Below are 17,744 nucleotides of genomic sequence, written 5' to 3' on the forward strand. Positions count from 1 at the left end.
AATAAACACTACATCTATGTGAACAACAGACCAACCACTCCAGCCGCGCGTGGTCTTCTGAAACTGCTGAATAATGTTCAATTTCCCGCCAGGGTTAAAGGTTACCAACGTGACAAAGCGCGCCAGAAGGGTCAGAATGAACACGTGCGTTAAATAAGCAACTTGTTCGTTATTTAAGCAACATGTTGTTTAGGCAGACTTTTGACCCTTTTGGCCGACCACGGTCGCCTTCTAGCAACGTCTTTTTTAACACGTTGCTTATTTAAGGAACATGTTGCTTATTTAACCAACATGTTGCTTAAATAAGCAACATGTGAATTTTGACCCTTCTGGCGCCAAGTAACACGTTGCTTAATAAGCAACATGTTGGTTAAATAAGGAACATGTTGGTTAAATAAGCAACGTGTTGATTCAGACGCATTATGACCCTTCTGGCCGCCCATAAAATACTTCCTGTAAAAACTAACCTCGTTTCAATTAAGACTTGCATAAACGGCTCACACAGCCGCGACTTTTTATCAGTACTAACTGCACCAAACGTTGCAGCATATGTTTCAAGATTTAGTCATCAAATAGGTTGTGCCGAAGAAACATGTGTTTTGTGTCGGAAGTATAAGTTCCATCATACGACACAGCACCGCCTGCAGCTTTCCTGAATTGACAACATCGTTTTTCATTGATTGGCAAGCAGATAGCTGATGTAGGGAATTCAAATTTGTAATATTTTGTTTAAATTAGTCTTTCAAAGCCGCTTTCCACTCTTTTACATTTACACCGCGTCTTTTCGACGCCTTCGCTGGTTATTTCGCTTGCGTTACATCTTTTTGTTACAGAGTCTGTCTCAGATGTCGCGATTTTTGCCAAAAGTGAACAGATCAGAAGTTTTGATCTCACAGATCATGTTTTGGTGTCAGATCGAACTTCAGCCCTAGAACATACTATCGATGACGGGACCTGCAGCCAGCATATGGTGTCAGACAAAGACTTTAATGAAAGACCGCCAAAATCAACAAGGCGTCTAAACAGTCCACAACTTCATACCAACAAAAACGTGGGTAAAGGATTAAAATTGCACAAACTAAAAAATTTCTACACAATCACAAGTAACAAGGTAGCGAATTTTTACACACAGGCCATTATGTAAGTTGCAATTCTTTAAATTAGACCGCAAGTCGTTTTGCAAAGGTTTTTTTGAGAACATATCTGCATAGAGTTTAGCTACAGTCTCAAATTTGTTTAATTTCCATCAATAATAATATCCGATGATATTCCCACAAACTGATGCAGGCTTTGGCGAAAGACATCTTCGTTTTTGACATATGATATCAACCACTTTGCCATATCTGGCGGAGTGATTTTTTTCGCTCCTGGTAGTTCCCCATTAGCTACCTAAAAGCACAGTGAAACATAACTTGAACCCACTAGTTTAAAAACACTTCCATATAAACGTTCTGTGGTAATCAATAACACTAATTATAGAAGAAAAATATGTTACGATTGAACTAGTACCTTAAAGCCGCGTGATTCTGCTTTGATAATCCTTGGGGCCATCAAAACTGACCAATCCACGTCTTTTGTGGCTTTCAAGGCATCGATGGCTCGCCTGTGGTCGTCAATAACATTAGAGTGTGAAGGAAGATCTGGCTGGCCTGGCAGTAAGGTGGCTGATAAAAAAGTTGTGATGAAATTAGCTAAAAACGATAAAAAGATAACCAAGCACAAAAATACTTACAGACCCCGACCACCGCAAGTTTCCGCACGCCGCACTTACGCATTTCAGTCGTTATGTTTTTAGCCCCCACAGACATCACTACCGTCTCGTCTAAAAACAAAAAAGTCAGATAAGAATACATCACTTCAACAAACATATCAAAATTTTGATTAGATTGTAAAGTCGCCTACAAATAACTGATACCTATCCAAGTTAGTAGCCTACAACTAAACGACTTAAAATTCTATGGCCTTACTGACAAAACACCTATTCTTCAGTGTAGTGAAAAAAGGTCGTCAATATTTAGACATAAGTGCACATAGCCCTTAAAATCATGAATGATGGTGCCATTGCTGTTTCAGGAAACTTATTTTGGAATCACCTACCAAAAGAAGTTCCAGATCCAAGGCATGAGATAACTGCCTCTTGACCCACCATCGCCTGTGAAACGTCGTCGGTGTAAAATACATCTCCCACAACTACAGATATATGCTTTTGCACTTCTTCAGGAATCTTTGAGCGAGTGCGGACAAATGCAGTTACTTCCAAATCTGGAAGTTTTGGAAACACATTTTGTGACAGTTGCAGAACAGCTTCTACCGTTACCGGTATAAAAGTTTAACAAATTCTTTCCACAGACAAAACAGACCTGGATGTTTTGTGCTTAACTGTAGCACAGCCTCTCCGGTCTGACCAGTGCCTCCGAAGACCAACAACTTCATGTTTGCTTCTGATATAAGGCGCTGCTGTACGTAATAGTTAGCAAATGCTGTGGCTCACATTAAAATTAATGTGGCCTCAAATACACGCTGTTGTCACGTTTTGAAGCATTTTAATTCGTGACTTGGACGTTGCGCGGAATCCCTAAATGCAGAAAACAAGCCTTTGCAAAGTGACGTACTTCCTGCTGCAGTAGAGATTTGACTGTTCTACACGAACAATCAGCAAAATGAACAACACAACCAAACCCGGAAAAAATGTTATCACTGCACCAATTGTGCTTTTCGCTTTGTAAGTGGTGGCAAGCTTATGAGAATTCGGCAGCAGGATCCTGGAATGCGGGCTAGTAAGTTAAATTGGATATGGCATGCTTTGTTTGAGCACCCTTTACGTGTTACTACAGACAGTGTTGCAAGTTGTACGCAGTGTACCAGTTGTTGATTAGCTGATTCTGCAATCAATTCAACTATTACCAAATGTTACCAGTCAACTACCGCATCATAATGACTCAATGCAACAAATACCGGCGCCAAAAAACCTGCGGTATTTGGCAGCATGCAAACATTTATTTCTTGAACACAGAACGCGTTAAAACTGTGACAAATCGAGTGATCATAAAGCATAAACATCTTTGTTTAAAATTTAGTACATGCAACATACATAAATGTATAGTGACGTCATATACACATGGTACCGATTTGGTCGTGCAAAAGAGCCATATAATAGTCAATGAGAGCTGCAGACAGGTGTGCACACTGTTTCGACCTGTAAGGTCTCATCAGTGCAGCATGTGTTACGGTCACCAGCTGCACTGATGAGACCTTACATGTCGAAACAGTGTGTACACCTGTCTGCAGCTCTCACGTTCAAATTTATTTTGCAGTCACTTCATGATAGTAAAAAACAATACTAACACGACAAAGAAAATGATCAGGCCCAATATGATCAATTTGTAGCGGGCCAACAGATTTTCATAAACAGCATTAGATGAAATGCCAATCAGCTGGTGTGCGTTTTCTTTCATTTCTTCGTCGTCTTGAACACAGGAAAGCAACCAGTCCGCGGCGTCATATGTCGTAACGCGAAGACTCCCAGGGAGTTTGTTGATTGACGTCTGCAAATAAGTAAACGGACAAGTGTCACAAATTGAATTTATTGCTTACCGCCAGTAATCATAAATAACCACACCTACTTATTTACTGGTAAAAAGTGATTGCATAATGTGCACTAAATATTGGAGGAGAATAAAAATGTAAGCTTGTTAAACCCAGCTTGTTTTGGTGCACTTATGACTACAACAGGGGTCGGCTGCTTATTAACGTATAGCGCGCCGGTTTACAATTTATGTAAAAAAAAGTTGACTTATGACTTAATGATGCGCACACTAAAATAATTTGACCTTTTTTGTAGAGACTTCTTCGCAAAACCCTATTATATGAATTTCACGCCATATTGCAATTTTAGGCGGTGAATTTCAATTGCCGGACATTTAGGCACTTTGAACATTTTTTATTGGGATGTGAATTCGCACCAGTTGAAGAACCAAAGACTTAAAGAATAACATAAAGCACTGGAGACAAAACCTTTTCAAGATCTTGGGTAAGTGATGTACTGTGGCGACTAAACTGCTTTTAATGAAAATGTGGCGAAAACGACACACGACACACGGCACTAATTCTTTTCTTTATGTTTTCTTTATTCACCTGCGTGGTTTATTTCAATCACTCTTTATTGCTTAGTCGTTTTTCTATGTTTGCAACATCCGCTCCTTTGATTTATGTGTAAACCGTTGATTGGTTGATCGGTGCAAGAAGGTGCTTTCTGTATGACCCAAATAGTCTTGCGATGGGCGTCGTGCCGTGCGGTTGTTTTGAGTGTCGCAAAACGAGTAAAGAGTGTTGAAGGTTTTATTGGTATTTACTGATTGTATGTACATACGTTTTACCATCGTTTTTGTTCGTTTATTAAAGAGACGCCCATTTAGTGAAACTAGTGTGAGGGATTTTGGGCTTTAGTGGGGAGCCGTTTTGCCGGATCCGGGCCGTTTTTGGAATTAGGAAATAATTCCGTGACAAAAAAAAAAGCAGAACAGTTTTTGTAAAATATAATCCACTTGCCTTGTAATTTCCCACTTCAGTGGCTTTAACCACACGAGGCAGCATAGCTATCGTCCAATCCACATCCTTTGCCTTGCGAAGAAACTTCATCACTCTCTCATGTTCTGTCGTGATCGGTTTCGAAAAAAATATGTTCGCAGTTCGAGGCAGCAAGGCAGCTTTAAAGACAACAGCACCACTAAATGGTTAACGTACAGGCTAAAATTTTCATATTGAATTAATTAGCAAATTGATGGAACTATGAGATATGTCTTTCTAAAAATACACTCCGAGCTCAGCAATTGCGAGTTAGCAATATTAATAGATTTTGCTGTCAATCTTCATATATTCTGATGTTTTTTTTGACATAAATGTTCCAAGCTCTCGCAATAAATTAGGCCCTTGAATGGTATCACTAACCTGTACCAACCAATGCAAGTTTTCGTATTCCGTGCTTTCTCATTCCATTTACTATATTTTCAGTTCCATCGGACAACAGCGTCGACTCGCCTTTAAAATGTAAATTTGTCGTTCGTTCTTGGCCCCGACGTCCAAGTATTAATATATGTAGCACTTAATCAACTTATACTGAAAATAATTCAAAACAATGACCGTAAATATCAAAAGTAACAACATAAAATATCAAAGGTATTTTGTCAAAAAAATTGAAAACTCAAAGGCTACCTTTTGACGGGTTGGACTCCAGACAGGAAATCACGACATCATGGCCATGCAGTGCCGAAGTTACGTCACTGGGACGTAGAACATCACCGCTGATTATTTTCGTCAGTTTGCTTTGCACATCTGTTGGAATCGTATTCCGGCCGTGGACGAATGCAGTAACTTCTAAATCTACAGTCAGGGCAGTTTGAAGCGGTCATAATTTCAAAGGCATTGTGAGTAGCACACACGAGTCAAACAACAGTGGGGTTGTGTAAATTTATGTGCGAATTGACAGTTAAAACCACAAATACAATTTGTTAGGGGGCATGCATTATTTTGTGTGTGCCCAATTTTTGGAAGAGATTTTAAATACCACGGATCAACCAGAATAATGAAACATACAAAAGTAATTTTCACCTTTGTCCTCAGTCCCCAGTTGTAAAACTGCAGAGCATGTTCCTTGTGTGGATCCAAAAACAATCAGTTTCATTATTTAAGTTAGTTTCAAACAAATTCTTTACTTAAATCTTGCGCTTGCTTTTTCACAGCAGGCTTGTATTTTTCAGTTGCACATCTACGACAAGCAAACGTGAGGTTTTCGCCAAAAACACAATAACATGACAATCACAGTTAGCGTAACATGGTGCACCATACTTTACAGCACATTTTGTCTGCATTTCGCATTGACAATGATTGCAGATACAATGGAAACGTTTGCATCTCAGAGCTGTTATATGGTCTATATTGTATGCCTTAAACGCATCATAATATTTGTCAGTGTGGTTAACTGAAATTCTATGCTAAAACTAACCTATTTGTTTTTGCTTGCTCTGATAACAAAAGGAATACAACGCATTCCCTGAAACTTGCCTCAGCACTAATCCGCAATGAAACCACATCTCCGGAAAGCAGATCGTGACCCAAGTACGATCTTCCGACCGTTTGCGATGCAGTACATAACACGATTGCTGGTTGGCAGTTTTTTACCTTTTTCCTTTTGAAAACATTTTGACGGAAAGCTGACCATATGCGTAGCGGAATGTTAGTACCGAATAACGTTTTTCACACCAACACATGCGGGTATAAGTCGTTCATGCAGGAACAAAACGGCCCGTGTGTACTAAATAGTTGCAAGAAATTGGGCGGGTGATTGACAGCACTTGTGAAGCGCTCTGGGTTCAAAAATCAGTTCAGTGAATTTATTCCCTTATTTACAAAATCTTGTCCAGTTTTTGAGGACTTTTAGTTGTGGTTATTTATTTAAATTTATTTCCTACTACTTTCACCGCTGGCTGTATTATACAAATATACGTTTGTCAACAACCATTGTGTTTTTGTACATGACTTTTAAGTACGAACTTATTGGTTTTCATTGTTGGTGTAAAATCGGTCATCTGTTTTGCTACCCTAAGAAAGAATGCACATCACGCAACTTGATAAAACAATTTAAAGTTGTATGCATTATTGCTAAACATGCATGAAAAGCAAACAATTGACAAACACATTCAGTGCAAGATCAACGCTTTAAAACCTCAAAGCTGGCAAATTCACTTGAATAAAAATTAATCATAAAAATATATCAAGTGCGGTAATTAAACGTGGTTATTACATACAAATGACCAGCTATGAATAATAGTAATACAGTGAACACAGCCCAATCAATAGACACAAAGCGGCCAATTTTCCAGTAGGAAACGTGGAAGTAGTTTCTGTTGAAATGCCAATAAATCGATGGGCATTTTCTTTCATTGTATTACTGTCTTGAACACAATTTATCATCCAGTCAGCAATGTCATGAGTTGTTGCCTGGGCAGACCCTGGAAGCTTGTCAAATGCAGTCTGTATAACCAGAAAAATTTTTTTAATTCCTTCGACAACTTTTACCCCCATAATGACAAGTTCAACATTAATGTTTACTTTTCACTACAGACTATTACGATTTTAATACCTTATAGTTTCCAACTTGTGTTGCTGCAGTTATAAAGGGTGGCATCACTATGGCCCAGTCCACATCCTTTACTGTTTCCAAAAATTTCATTGCCTCCCCATGGTTAGAGGCAAGGTTTTGAATAATGTAAGTATTTAGAAAGTTTTTGTCTCCAGGAAGAAATCCAGCTGCAAAAGCACATAGGTAGATAAAATCAATCTTAAGTTTCATTTTGATGAATGTCTACTACCTGAACCAACCAAGGCAAGCCTTTTGACGCCATTTTCCCGCATTCCATTGACCACATTTTCAATACCCCTGGACATCAGTTTGGGTAGACCTAAAGTTGCACATTATAAAACAATTGCATTAAACAAGGTTGCAACATTGATCATATAGTTAACTTGCTAGTAGTTGGTCTACAAATAAATTTGGATCTTTCTTATTTATCTAATGTACTTATTTTGCTCCTACCTCCAAACAAAGGAGTTCCAAGACAAGAAATTACCGCATCTTGCCCTTCAAGTGCATTAGTTACATCGCCAGGGTTAAGGACATCTCCTGATACGATTTTGCTTAAATTTCTTCGCACATCCTGGGGAATTTTTGATGGAGTTCGGACAAAGGCGGAAACTTCCAATCCTGTAATATTTCACAGTTTTCTTTTTTGAATTGGTTGATATACCTAGGCAAAAAACGTAAATTTATGCAACTTACTTACCTTCGCGATTAGTTGCCAATTTCAGAACAGCCAAACCTGTTTGCCCAGTAGCACCAAACACAATTAATCTCATCTTTGTCAGTTGCACAGAATGAGTTCTCGGCACAAACCTTCTGCTCGTTGACAGAAAAGTGCAAAAGTTTCTCCTTGTTGCTCTGTGTCGCTGTATTAGCTTTTATAGACGCTTATTCATGCGTAACGAAAATTTAGCGCTTGTCGTGCCTTTTTCGTGCGATTTTTCTTCTGTCTATCTTATCTTTGTGATCATCCTGTCGCAAAACAGGGGAAATCACAAAATCCTGGCTTACATTGCGTTGAATTGTTCTTGTGATTTACTGGTAACATACACGTTGACAAAATATACCTTGTAATCGCCAATTTAAAATAATTAAGAAGGTCCGACATCGCGTTGTGCAATCACCATCTGAACCGTAAAAATGATATCGCTTTGCGTCACCGGGCAATATTGTAAGACCAAACTCGTGACCACCTGTAAACAACACCTGTACAACGAAATTTTTTGGCACGTGTCCCAATGGTAGTAGCTATATATCCCTTGTCAACATACTGAACAGTTGAACTGACAATGATGAATGCAATATCTAGTTACACTTCACACGACTTTTACCCATAACATGATTATGTCCAGTGAATAACACGTGATTAAACAAGATTTGTGGCTACATGTCCTTGTGGTGTAATTTTATTTTAGTCCGTCTTGAAAAAAATAATTTAATACTTTTCATGTGATTTTCTGATAAAAACTGTATCACTCTTATGCATTTGCTGCAGTACAGTTTTGTAGGAAAACTTATAAAACAGATCAAAAAGTATGCAGTCAACACATGGTTTATTTGTTCCATCACTAAAATTGTATAACTATACACTTGGTTTTGAGGTATTTAACTCTATATTGCATCGAAAAAAGGTCGAATTCTACCACATGTATGTTGAAATTGGTGTATTCTGAATGAAAACGCGTGTAAAATATGTGGTTCAGATGATTGGTGACCAATTAATACTGGCAGAGTTAACAAATTTCCATACATTTAAATAAAAACACCAAATCTCAACATACATGTGGTACCAAGGCTTTCAATAAATAAATAATCTTCACATACACATTGTAAATAAAATAAAAAACATTTTTACAACTATCATAAACATGCATCAAGAGTTTGAACACTGATGTCAATGCTTAAAGGTTTAAAATCTACACAAGAAGTCAGAAAGTACCCTTTTTAATGTGCAAATCAACTCCAAAAAGATAACATCATGATATAAGCATGTTTATAACAATAAATATGGTAGCTATAGGGACTGTGCATGGTAGGGTATAATTAAATGATCAAACAAAGTTAGTTTCTTTCACAACATTTTTTTCTGTCTTTTTTGAAGTGGTTATCTATAGTTTTTCCAGAATTTCATTTGGAAGGATGTGATGAAATTCCAACAAGTTTGTGGGTGTTTTCTCTGTGTACCTCTTCCTTTTCCACAAATGAAAGCATCCAGTCAGCTAAGTCAAAAGTGGTTGCTTTGTTCGTTCCTGCCAACTTATCAATTGCAGTCTGTGGACCAACAACATATTATTCATTACAACAATCCCCAAACTGTTTGCTTTAATTCTTTCATACCATCCAGAACTTTATTTATACAAGAGTATGTGCTCTCACCTTGTAATTTCCAACTTGCACTGCCTGAGTTATCCATGGTGCCATGGCCACAGTCCAATCTACGTCATTTACACTTTTTAGAAATGTGATAGCTCTTCCATGGTCAGCTGCAAGTTTTTGAAGCACATACCTATTCATAAAAGTTGCTTCTCCAGATAGAAATGCCGCTAAAAAAACAAAAAAGATTAGGAAAAAAGTTGTTTGTACTTATTTTCAATAGTTTTAGGCATTTGACAATTACTTTTATTTCATGAAACATATATACCTGAACCAACTAAAGCCAGTTTTTTTACATTGTTGGCTCGCATTCCATTTACAACATTTTCAATTCCATGTGACATTAGTTTGGGTAAACCTGTAAATGACAAATTTTTAAGTTTTTTGTGAAAATACTTAATTACACCTTAGGTCGCTGCAACAGCACAATTAATTACCTCCAACAAGTGGCGTTCCAAGACATGAAATAACACCATCTTGATTAGTCAAAGACTTAGTTACGTCATCATTGTTCAGAACATCTCCTGTTATGACGTTTTTCAATTTGCTTTTCACATCATTCGGAATCTTATCCGGTGTTCGCACAAACGCCGAAACCTCAAGCCCTATAAAATATCAACACACCTAAACTCAGTTAATAAAATCCTGGTCTCATACCTTCACGCTCAACGGCTAACTTCAACACAGCAGACCCAGTTTGCCCTGTTCCACCAAAAACCATTAACTTCATGATGTCCGTCTGTTGTTTAACTAAACTTGAATGTTTCCGCAGCAACCACAGCGACATGTACTAACCTAAGATTGTAGGCCACGTCTCACGATTAAAAGTGCAGCGATATCATGGGGTAAACGACGCTCGTGACTTGCTAGGAAAAAGGTCCCTTGTTTTTGTCACGTCTTGTCGTCACGTGGTTCATTGCTGTTTTGGTTCGGGTGGTTACTCACGTATAACAGCCAGCCGAACGAAGTCAGCGTTTGGTTTAATCGTGTTCAAAGGCCGGCCTAACTCGAAGCTAAATGCATGCACACTTATAGCCCTGCAAATGCACAATATTTGCAATTTTCAAACCGCAAAACTAAGGGTCTAGATGTATCACAAGTAAATGTTCCTGTGATTGGTGGTCATGCTGGAATTACAATCATTCCAGTAATTTCTCGAAGCACACCGTCTGTGAGCTTTGATGCAGCTGCTTTGCAAGCCATGACAGAGAGGATCCGAGATGCAGGAACTGAAGTGGTCAAGGCTAAAGCTGGAGCTGGTTCTTGATTCAACCCAAAGGTGTACATGCAGGTACATGTCACGCTGACAACTGATTCTGGAAAACTTCTCTCTAAACTGAACATGATTCAACCCAAAGGTGATCTGAAGTTTGTCAATGGACTGAGAGTTGCTCATCTCGCTTTAAAACATCGCCAAAGCAAAAACCACAAAACAAGAATAGTTGCTTTTGTTGGAAGTCCTATCACAGAAGAAGACAAAGAGTTGGTGAAACTGGCAAAGAAGCTCAAGAAAGAGAAGGTGACAGTTGATTTGATAAGTTTTGGTGAACAAGATGTTAACACTGAAAAGTTGAATATGTATATGTATCTGGATTTTTGGGCTTCTTCAACCAAATTTTAACCAGACAAGCGAACACCATGGGCCTAGATCAGTGGTTGTCAACCTTTATGCAGTTTTTAAATTTGTTCCTGCTGAGTTTTCAATTATTGGTGCACAACACAATATGTTTTTGTAATTTGATACAACAAGGTTGTAGCATGCTTTGTGCTTCTGGAATTTTGAATGTTTTTGGATTTGTATTGTTTAATGCGTAAACATGTTTTGAAAATATAGGTTCATCAATCCTATGGCGTGAGAATTTAGACTTCGCTGCAGACTCCTTAACAATGCCCGGAAAAAATGCCCAGATGTAGAAAGTTCCAATGTTCTTTTTAACGTTCTGACCAAAGTTCTTCTTTAATCATAACAATGCCTACATCCTTTAACTGAGGCCAATGGAAAGATCTAAAAACCACTTAAGATTTTTCTTGCAACACTGTAATAGATTACATGCACAGTACAATCAGAAAAAAAAACACGAACAGGCAGTCATGCTAAGCGCAATGTGTACAAAATGTACTGCAATATTCAAAGTATAATATGATTAGTCTTCCTTTTCAAGAAGCAATACCCAACAAGTTTATCAGCACATTGAAATAAAAACATTGACAAAATGAAAAGTTTAGTTTTTTGTTGCTATTAAAGTAAATTGTCCACACAAATTTACTGTATGGGACAAATGCTAAGTTTAAAATACTGTGACTGCAAAATACCGAGCCCAGTGATATTTTGGGGTTACATATAGTACCAAATCAGAGTAATGAGACTCGCTAAGAGACCAAAAGCAACAACTTTGCCCATTGGAAAGCTTGAAACTTCAGTGGCAGATGAAATTCCCACAAATTGGTGAGCATATTCCTTTGTTATATCATCATGTTGGACATAGGAGAGCATCCAATCAGCCAAATCCAATGTAGTTACTTGTTTAGCACCAGGTATTTTGTTAATTGCTGTCTACATAAGAACAAGTAACCATAAGTGTTTGTAAAAAATCTGTTTGGTTTAAAACTTTGCAACTTAGGTCTAAAACTGTGTAGAGAGGATAGATGTCTTTCTCTTCACACTCCCTTTATATGATTACTGGAACTGGGTTCATGAATAACTTGTTACCTTGTAGTGTCCAACATGTGTTGCTGGCCTTATCCATGGCGCCATAGCTATTGTCCAATCAACATCCTTGACAGTGCGAAGGAAACGCATGTTAAGCTGATGGTCTTGAACAGCTGGAATTTTGTGCATTATTTTTGTGTAAAAAAAGCCAGTCATTGTCGGAAGAAATGCCCCTATTAAACAAAAAATACTTGTATTTAAAACGCAACCGAATGATATGGCTTAATAAAAGTGAAAGTATAAAGACCTGTAATTAATATATAGATGGTTTAATCTTTATTTATGGTATAAAGCAGTGGTTCTCAACTGTTTTTAGTGCAAATGTCAAATGTGAAACCTTAAATATCTGTACAAAGGTTGAAAACAAACCTTAAATAGGAACAGCTTACTACAGCAAAATTACATGTAGCAAACTAAAAATTTGTGCTTTAACTGGCTATTCTATTGCAAAAAGAGGCATTGATAATTTTCCTATTAGTTTGATGAGAGGATGAGAATCACTGGCTTGATGTAAATATATATTTAACACAGCTATTTTGCTAAAAAGGCACTACAAGCAACTTTTGCACTTGGTCTGATGGCCAAGCTGACTTTAAAACCCCATTCTAGAAAATTTTACTTCTGGCAAAAACATTGTTGATACGAAATGAATTCATTTTGTTGTAAAACACACAAACCTGATCCAACCAAAACAAGCTTTTTCACACCATTTTCTCTCATTCCATTTACAATGTTTTTGGTTCCTTGTGATACAAGTGGAGTTCCTTCAGGAAAAAAACAAAATATTAATCAATACATCAATACACTCTCTCACTTTTTCTTACTATTCAACACCGGAACACCAAGACATGATATCACAGCATCCTGGCCTTCCAGGGCCTTTGAAACATCATTTTCATCCATAACATTACCAGTCAATATTTTTGCTAATTTTTTTCCAACATCACTTGAAATTTTTGTTGGACTTCGCACAAAAGCAGAGATCTCCAAATCTGAAAATTCAAAAACTACTTAAAACTGTTATTTGTGTAATAATTTCACAAAATAACAATACCTTCACACTCTGTGCCCAACTTCAAAACAGCAGATCCTGTCTGCCCAGTTGCGCCAAATACAATTATTTTCATTTTTATTGTATATTGTTTTTCCCCGTTGTTTTATGAATGCTATCGGAATAAAAAGCAAACCTGATAAGTGTTAATACAAGTTTCAAATCTGTTTTAATATTACGTCAAAAAAATTGTTATGGCAATAGCACACATAAATTCACCAATTTGGGGTAAAGTTGTACATGAAGACATTTTACTCACACAAAAGCAACATAAAAGTGGAATTTAACAAAATTGGGTCAACTTTTTTCCAAACTCTTAATTACATGCAAAACCCTTGTTAACCAACACAGCAGTTTAATTCGGTACAAATGTACACCTTTCTCTGGAAATGTCCTTAATTTAACGCTTCCTGCCCTGAGGGTAGTGGCATTGCCGCCATTTGCAACAAAGTAATGAAACAGAGTTTGTGGTTTTGTGACGTAAGCATGCCATTGCAAGTAATGTAAGTAATTGGTGTGAATGTCAAAAAATAGTATTTTAGGTTTGAAATTACCCACAGTTATTTAAAATACTGTTCAAACCGCGTTTCTAACAAAATTCTTTTCGATTCTGTCAGAATAACAAAACATAAAGCGAAAATAGGCACGACTAGGGATTTTCCCCACCTGCTGTGGTTTTAGAAGTTATTTGATCTGGGTTTCTATGTAAAATAAAGCCAGTTGTTTTTTTGCAATAAAAGTGAATAATTAACCAATAATTTTGAAATCATTTAGTCAAGTGTTTACCTTTCTTATTTTTTTCCAACATATTGTGCAATTATTTAACGAAATACAACAGATATTTGGTACCAGTCAATAATTTCAGGAGGTCCAATAATTTCAGGAGGTATAATTATGCATTGATTCATCATGTAAACTCCTATTAAACAGTTATAGAAAGAACTAAACAAATGCAATCCCGTCAGCCCACCACTACATGCTGCCCATATAGCCTAGATACATATCAAATTAAAACCCAGTCGCAAGGGAAAGCACAAACGCGCATTCGATTTGCTTGTGGCGTCGCATTCAGTGTACTGGCCGTATCGCTGCATTATCAAAATCCTGCACGGAAACGTCTTCAATGCACAGCCATCTTTTGCGTTGCAATTCTCGCATTAGCGCCTTTAATTTCCCTGAGGGCGTTGGGTGCATATTAACTTGCATACGTTTGTAGGATACGTCACTCCTTGTAAGTATACAAACTTGAACTTGTAGCCCCTTTAGCAATGCTAGTAACTGATATCCATAGCAACATAACGAACTCGTTAGTATTTTGAACAAATAGCAAGACTGCACTAGAAAAGTCTTGTTTTAAATCAATCTGCCCTAATGTTTGAGGGCAAATTTTGAGGCAACAGCGGCAATTTTGATGGAATAATTTTGTCTAATTCGCACTTGAAATTCTTAACAAACCGCATTATCGAAAAAAGTCGAACATTACAGTCCGCAAAATTCGCAGTGCTGTGGTGCAAGGTTATGTTGTTTGTTGGCATTAGTGGTTTGCGAGCGATACTTCATTCCAAGGAATCCTGCTAAATACGAATCATTCTCTCGGAAAAAGAGATTGATGTTGGGCACTGGATACCTGTGTAGTCAATTGTATCGCTTTTAATTGTTTGACCAACATTCATCCATTAACGTAGTCACTCTTAATTCGCTTCGTCAAGATACTCGTGGGTTATTAATCTGATAAGCCCGTTTTTGTACGAGAGAGAAATTAATCTTGGTCAGCTTCGCAAGACCGGAATTTTCCACTGACCTAAGCTTTAAGATTCCTTGCTATCTCCGTTTGTTTTATGACATTTTTACGCAGTCAACACGCCTGAAAATTAGTCTATATAATTGCCCGCTTGGGCTGCAAAACCAGACAGTTTTCGTCTTGCAACTTTTGACTTTTATAACGTCTCAATACGTATCATTGGATTTACTTAAACTCATTGAAATTACAAAAAAAAACGGTAATTGCTAATTGCACAGTGTTGGAGTCTCTATGTGAGTCATAGTTAGGTTTTGTGTTATCACCGAGTAAACATAACATAAATCCCTCACCTGCAACACTAGATGAATCGAATTATCGTCCTACTCTTGTATTTACACGACAGGGGTAGACACGACATACAAAAAAACTGAATCAAAGTAAACCAGATCACAGAGTAGCCAGAGATTTTGTAAAAAAGCAGGCATCCAAGACAACGCGATGGTGCGAAATTATAATCACAAAAACATGCATGATACAACCAGAAGAAGTAATGTGCAAAATGTGACTATCAGTCTGCCAGACTTTGTTTTAACCAGCCAATCTCTGGTGGAGAGTTTCGATGATATTCCAACAAACTCATGTTCGTATTCATTCATGTCTTCATCATACTTAACCGTGGAAATCATCCAGGCAGCAAGATCAAGGGTTGCAACCACATTGCTGCTAGGAATTTTGTTGATGGCAGTCTAATTAAAATACTTGCAAGTTTGAGATCAGCAAATCAATATTTCCAGACAGATGATAGAACTATTAAATTATCAAAGTAAACTCATTTTATTTCCCACGATAAACAAAAAACACAAGGGTTATTTGGTAAAACGTTAAAGCTGATTTTCAAGTATGTGCGATATAAGATCACAGCCGCATCGGACACGACATGCAATTATACAAAGTAATATACAACATACGCAGATGGTACCTAAAACATCTAAGTTTTCGTTGTAATTTTGGTTGTACACCTTACACAGCAAAAATAAAACCATGTTTAGTTAGAGATCATCAGTATACCCGATATAAGTGGCTAATGTGTTTGTCAATATCTTAGTTAAAGTATTGCAATGTTGCTGCACTTTTTATCAGAATATACCTTGTAATGAGAAACTTTTGTTCTTAGGTTCAAACCCCGATGTGGTCAAAAAACTGTTTTCAATGTGAACTGTTAGGTACTAGTCCTTGTTACAGCGTAAATTGTTCCTCTGTTCTGGGCTGTCTGTATTGCAGCCTGACGTTTGGTCTTTATTTAGGATTCTATTTTATATCACGAGACTCGATGCATTGCTAAGTCTGTTCGTATAACTGTTTGGTTTGACAAGGCTTAAAGGAATAAAGATATTGTAATCGGAAGGGACTACAGAGAATATTTTAGTACTAAAGAAGGTAACAGGAAAGCCGGGTCTGTTGACCGAGGCATACTTGCCGTTCAAACAGACAACGTTCTCTTAAGTGAGGTACTCGGACGAACTCTATGCGCCCATAAATGGAGTTAAGCGCCACCTATATTGCTTCTTTCGTTGTAATATATTAAAGAATCAATTTGTAATGACTTCGAAATTTTCTTACCAACTCCGACGACGGCTAATTTTTCACATTATTTTTCCTCATTCCATGAATAATGCACCTGGATGATAAAACACAACATATTCGGATTCGTCCAAAATATAATGCAATAGTTTGGTTCTAAGAAGCAAGCACTACTCCCAACCCCAATATAACAGTTTGTATTTACACTGCAATGACATAATTTTATTTTAATGTCCAAATCTTCATGCGCCTTATGCTTAAATTCTAACGGCAATGCACGTTTGCAAGTACCGTCAATTAAATTTGTGTTAAAACACACAGAATATATCTGTGATTCGCTGTTAACACACGGATTCCGTGTCCACATTTGAACTCGACCGGATCTTGAAATATGCGTAGTCCATTCTGTTCTTATGTACATAATCCAATTACTGCGCAATATTAAGCATAGCGTAAAAAAAAGTGGCATCAACGCTGTTTATATACCAATGTAGAACCCTGTTCCAAGGCACGAAATAACAGCTTCTTGTCCCCTCAATGCATTATCTACATCATCAGGCTCCAAAACATTCCCTTTCACAACATTAAGTTTGCCTCTCACTTCATCAGGGATCCTGTTTGGTGACCGGACGAACGCCGTAACCTCCAGGTCTGTTTAACAACTGGTTTATGGTTGTAAAATATCCTTTTTAATGTTGCAATGGTGATGGCATTTGTGTAATTTTTCAGTTGCTATTTGAAAACAATATTAATGTTTATATGCTTTTTGGTATTAGTATAAAACTTAGGATCAACTGTGCACCTGGATCTTGAGTGCTAAGCTTCAAAACTGCTGATCCAGTTTGTCCAGTTCCTCCGAACACAATTAGTCTCATTGTTCCACTTACAGCTACAGGACACACACAATTTACAAAAGCAGCACCATTTAATAAAAAGCCATCCGTAATTATTTTTGAACTATATATGCCACCAGCTTTCTGCAGATAATGTTGTGAATTGGCCATATTTTGACATGAGCAAAAATAAAGAAAGATGTGTTGGACAAAACATATGAGACTTAAAACACTGTTGGAGTTGATCATGTACCACTATAATATGTAATATTTTGAGGTTATGTTGCAGCTTGTGTTATGCTTTGGTTGTCACGGTCCAA

At 37.4% G+C, this 17,744-nt stretch overlaps 4 protein-coding genes across 4 annotated transcripts; all 4 read right to left on the bottom strand.

The window, feature by feature from the left end:
- Window positions 1-1,177: 1,177 nt before the first annotated feature.
- On the bottom strand, window positions 1,178-2,485 carry LOC145917893 (flavin reductase (NADPH)-like). Its single transcript, XM_083003198.1, has 5 exons — window positions 2,361-2,485; window positions 2,098-2,262; window positions 1,733-1,822; window positions 1,510-1,664; window positions 1,178-1,389 (listed from the first exon to the last, which is right to left on the bottom strand). The coding sequence occupies exons 1-5, from the start codon at window positions 2,431-2,433 to the stop codon at window positions 1,237-1,239; spliced, it is 636 nt and encodes a 211-aa protein (XP_082859324.1). The 5' UTR covers window positions 2,434-2,485; the 3' UTR covers window positions 1,178-1,236.
- Window positions 2,486-3,305: 820 nt separating this feature from the next.
- On the bottom strand, window positions 3,306-5,752 carry LOC145917892 (flavin reductase (NADPH)-like). The gene is made up of 5 exons (XM_083003197.1): window positions 5,608-5,752; window positions 5,212-5,379; window positions 4,948-5,037; window positions 4,549-4,706; window positions 3,306-3,545 (listed from the first exon to the last, which is right to left on the bottom strand). Exons 1-5 carry the CDS (start codon window positions 5,678-5,680, stop codon window positions 3,315-3,317), a joined length of 720 nt encoding a protein of 239 aa, XP_082859323.1. The 5' UTR covers window positions 5,681-5,752; the 3' UTR covers window positions 3,306-3,314.
- Window positions 5,753-6,619: 867 nt separating this feature from the next.
- On the bottom strand, window positions 6,620-7,998 carry LOC145917891 (flavin reductase (NADPH)-like). Its single transcript, XM_083003196.1, has 5 exons — window positions 7,839-7,998; window positions 7,592-7,759; window positions 7,368-7,457; window positions 7,139-7,305; window positions 6,620-7,029 (listed from the first exon to the last, which is right to left on the bottom strand). Exons 1-5 carry the CDS (start codon window positions 7,909-7,911, stop codon window positions 6,814-6,816), a joined length of 714 nt encoding a protein of 237 aa, XP_082859322.1. The 5' UTR covers window positions 7,912-7,998; the 3' UTR covers window positions 6,620-6,813.
- A 702-nt stretch (window positions 7,999-8,700) lies between these two features.
- Window positions 8,701-17,595, bottom strand: LOC145888711 (uncharacterized). The gene is made up of 12 exons (XM_082979536.1): window positions 17,422-17,595; window positions 17,089-17,113; window positions 13,043-13,210; window positions 12,896-12,982; window positions 12,219-12,391; window positions 11,857-12,062; window positions 10,646-10,844; window positions 10,166-10,298; window positions 9,946-10,113; window positions 9,777-9,866; window positions 9,512-9,678; window positions 8,701-9,406 (listed from the first exon to the last, which is right to left on the bottom strand). Exons 1-12 carry the CDS (start codon window positions 17,593-17,595, stop codon window positions 9,263-9,265), a joined length of 1,734 nt encoding a protein of 577 aa, XP_082835662.1. The 3' UTR covers window positions 8,701-9,262.
- Between the last annotated feature and the right edge of the window lie 149 nt (window positions 17,596-17,744).

Source organism: Ascidia mentula, chromosome 1, assembly GCF_947561715.1.
Source record: "Ascidia mentula chromosome 1, kaAscMent1.1, whole genome shotgun sequence".
NCBI classification, from domain to species: domain Eukaryota; kingdom Metazoa; phylum Chordata; class Ascidiacea; order Phlebobranchia; family Ascidiidae; genus Ascidia; species Ascidia mentula.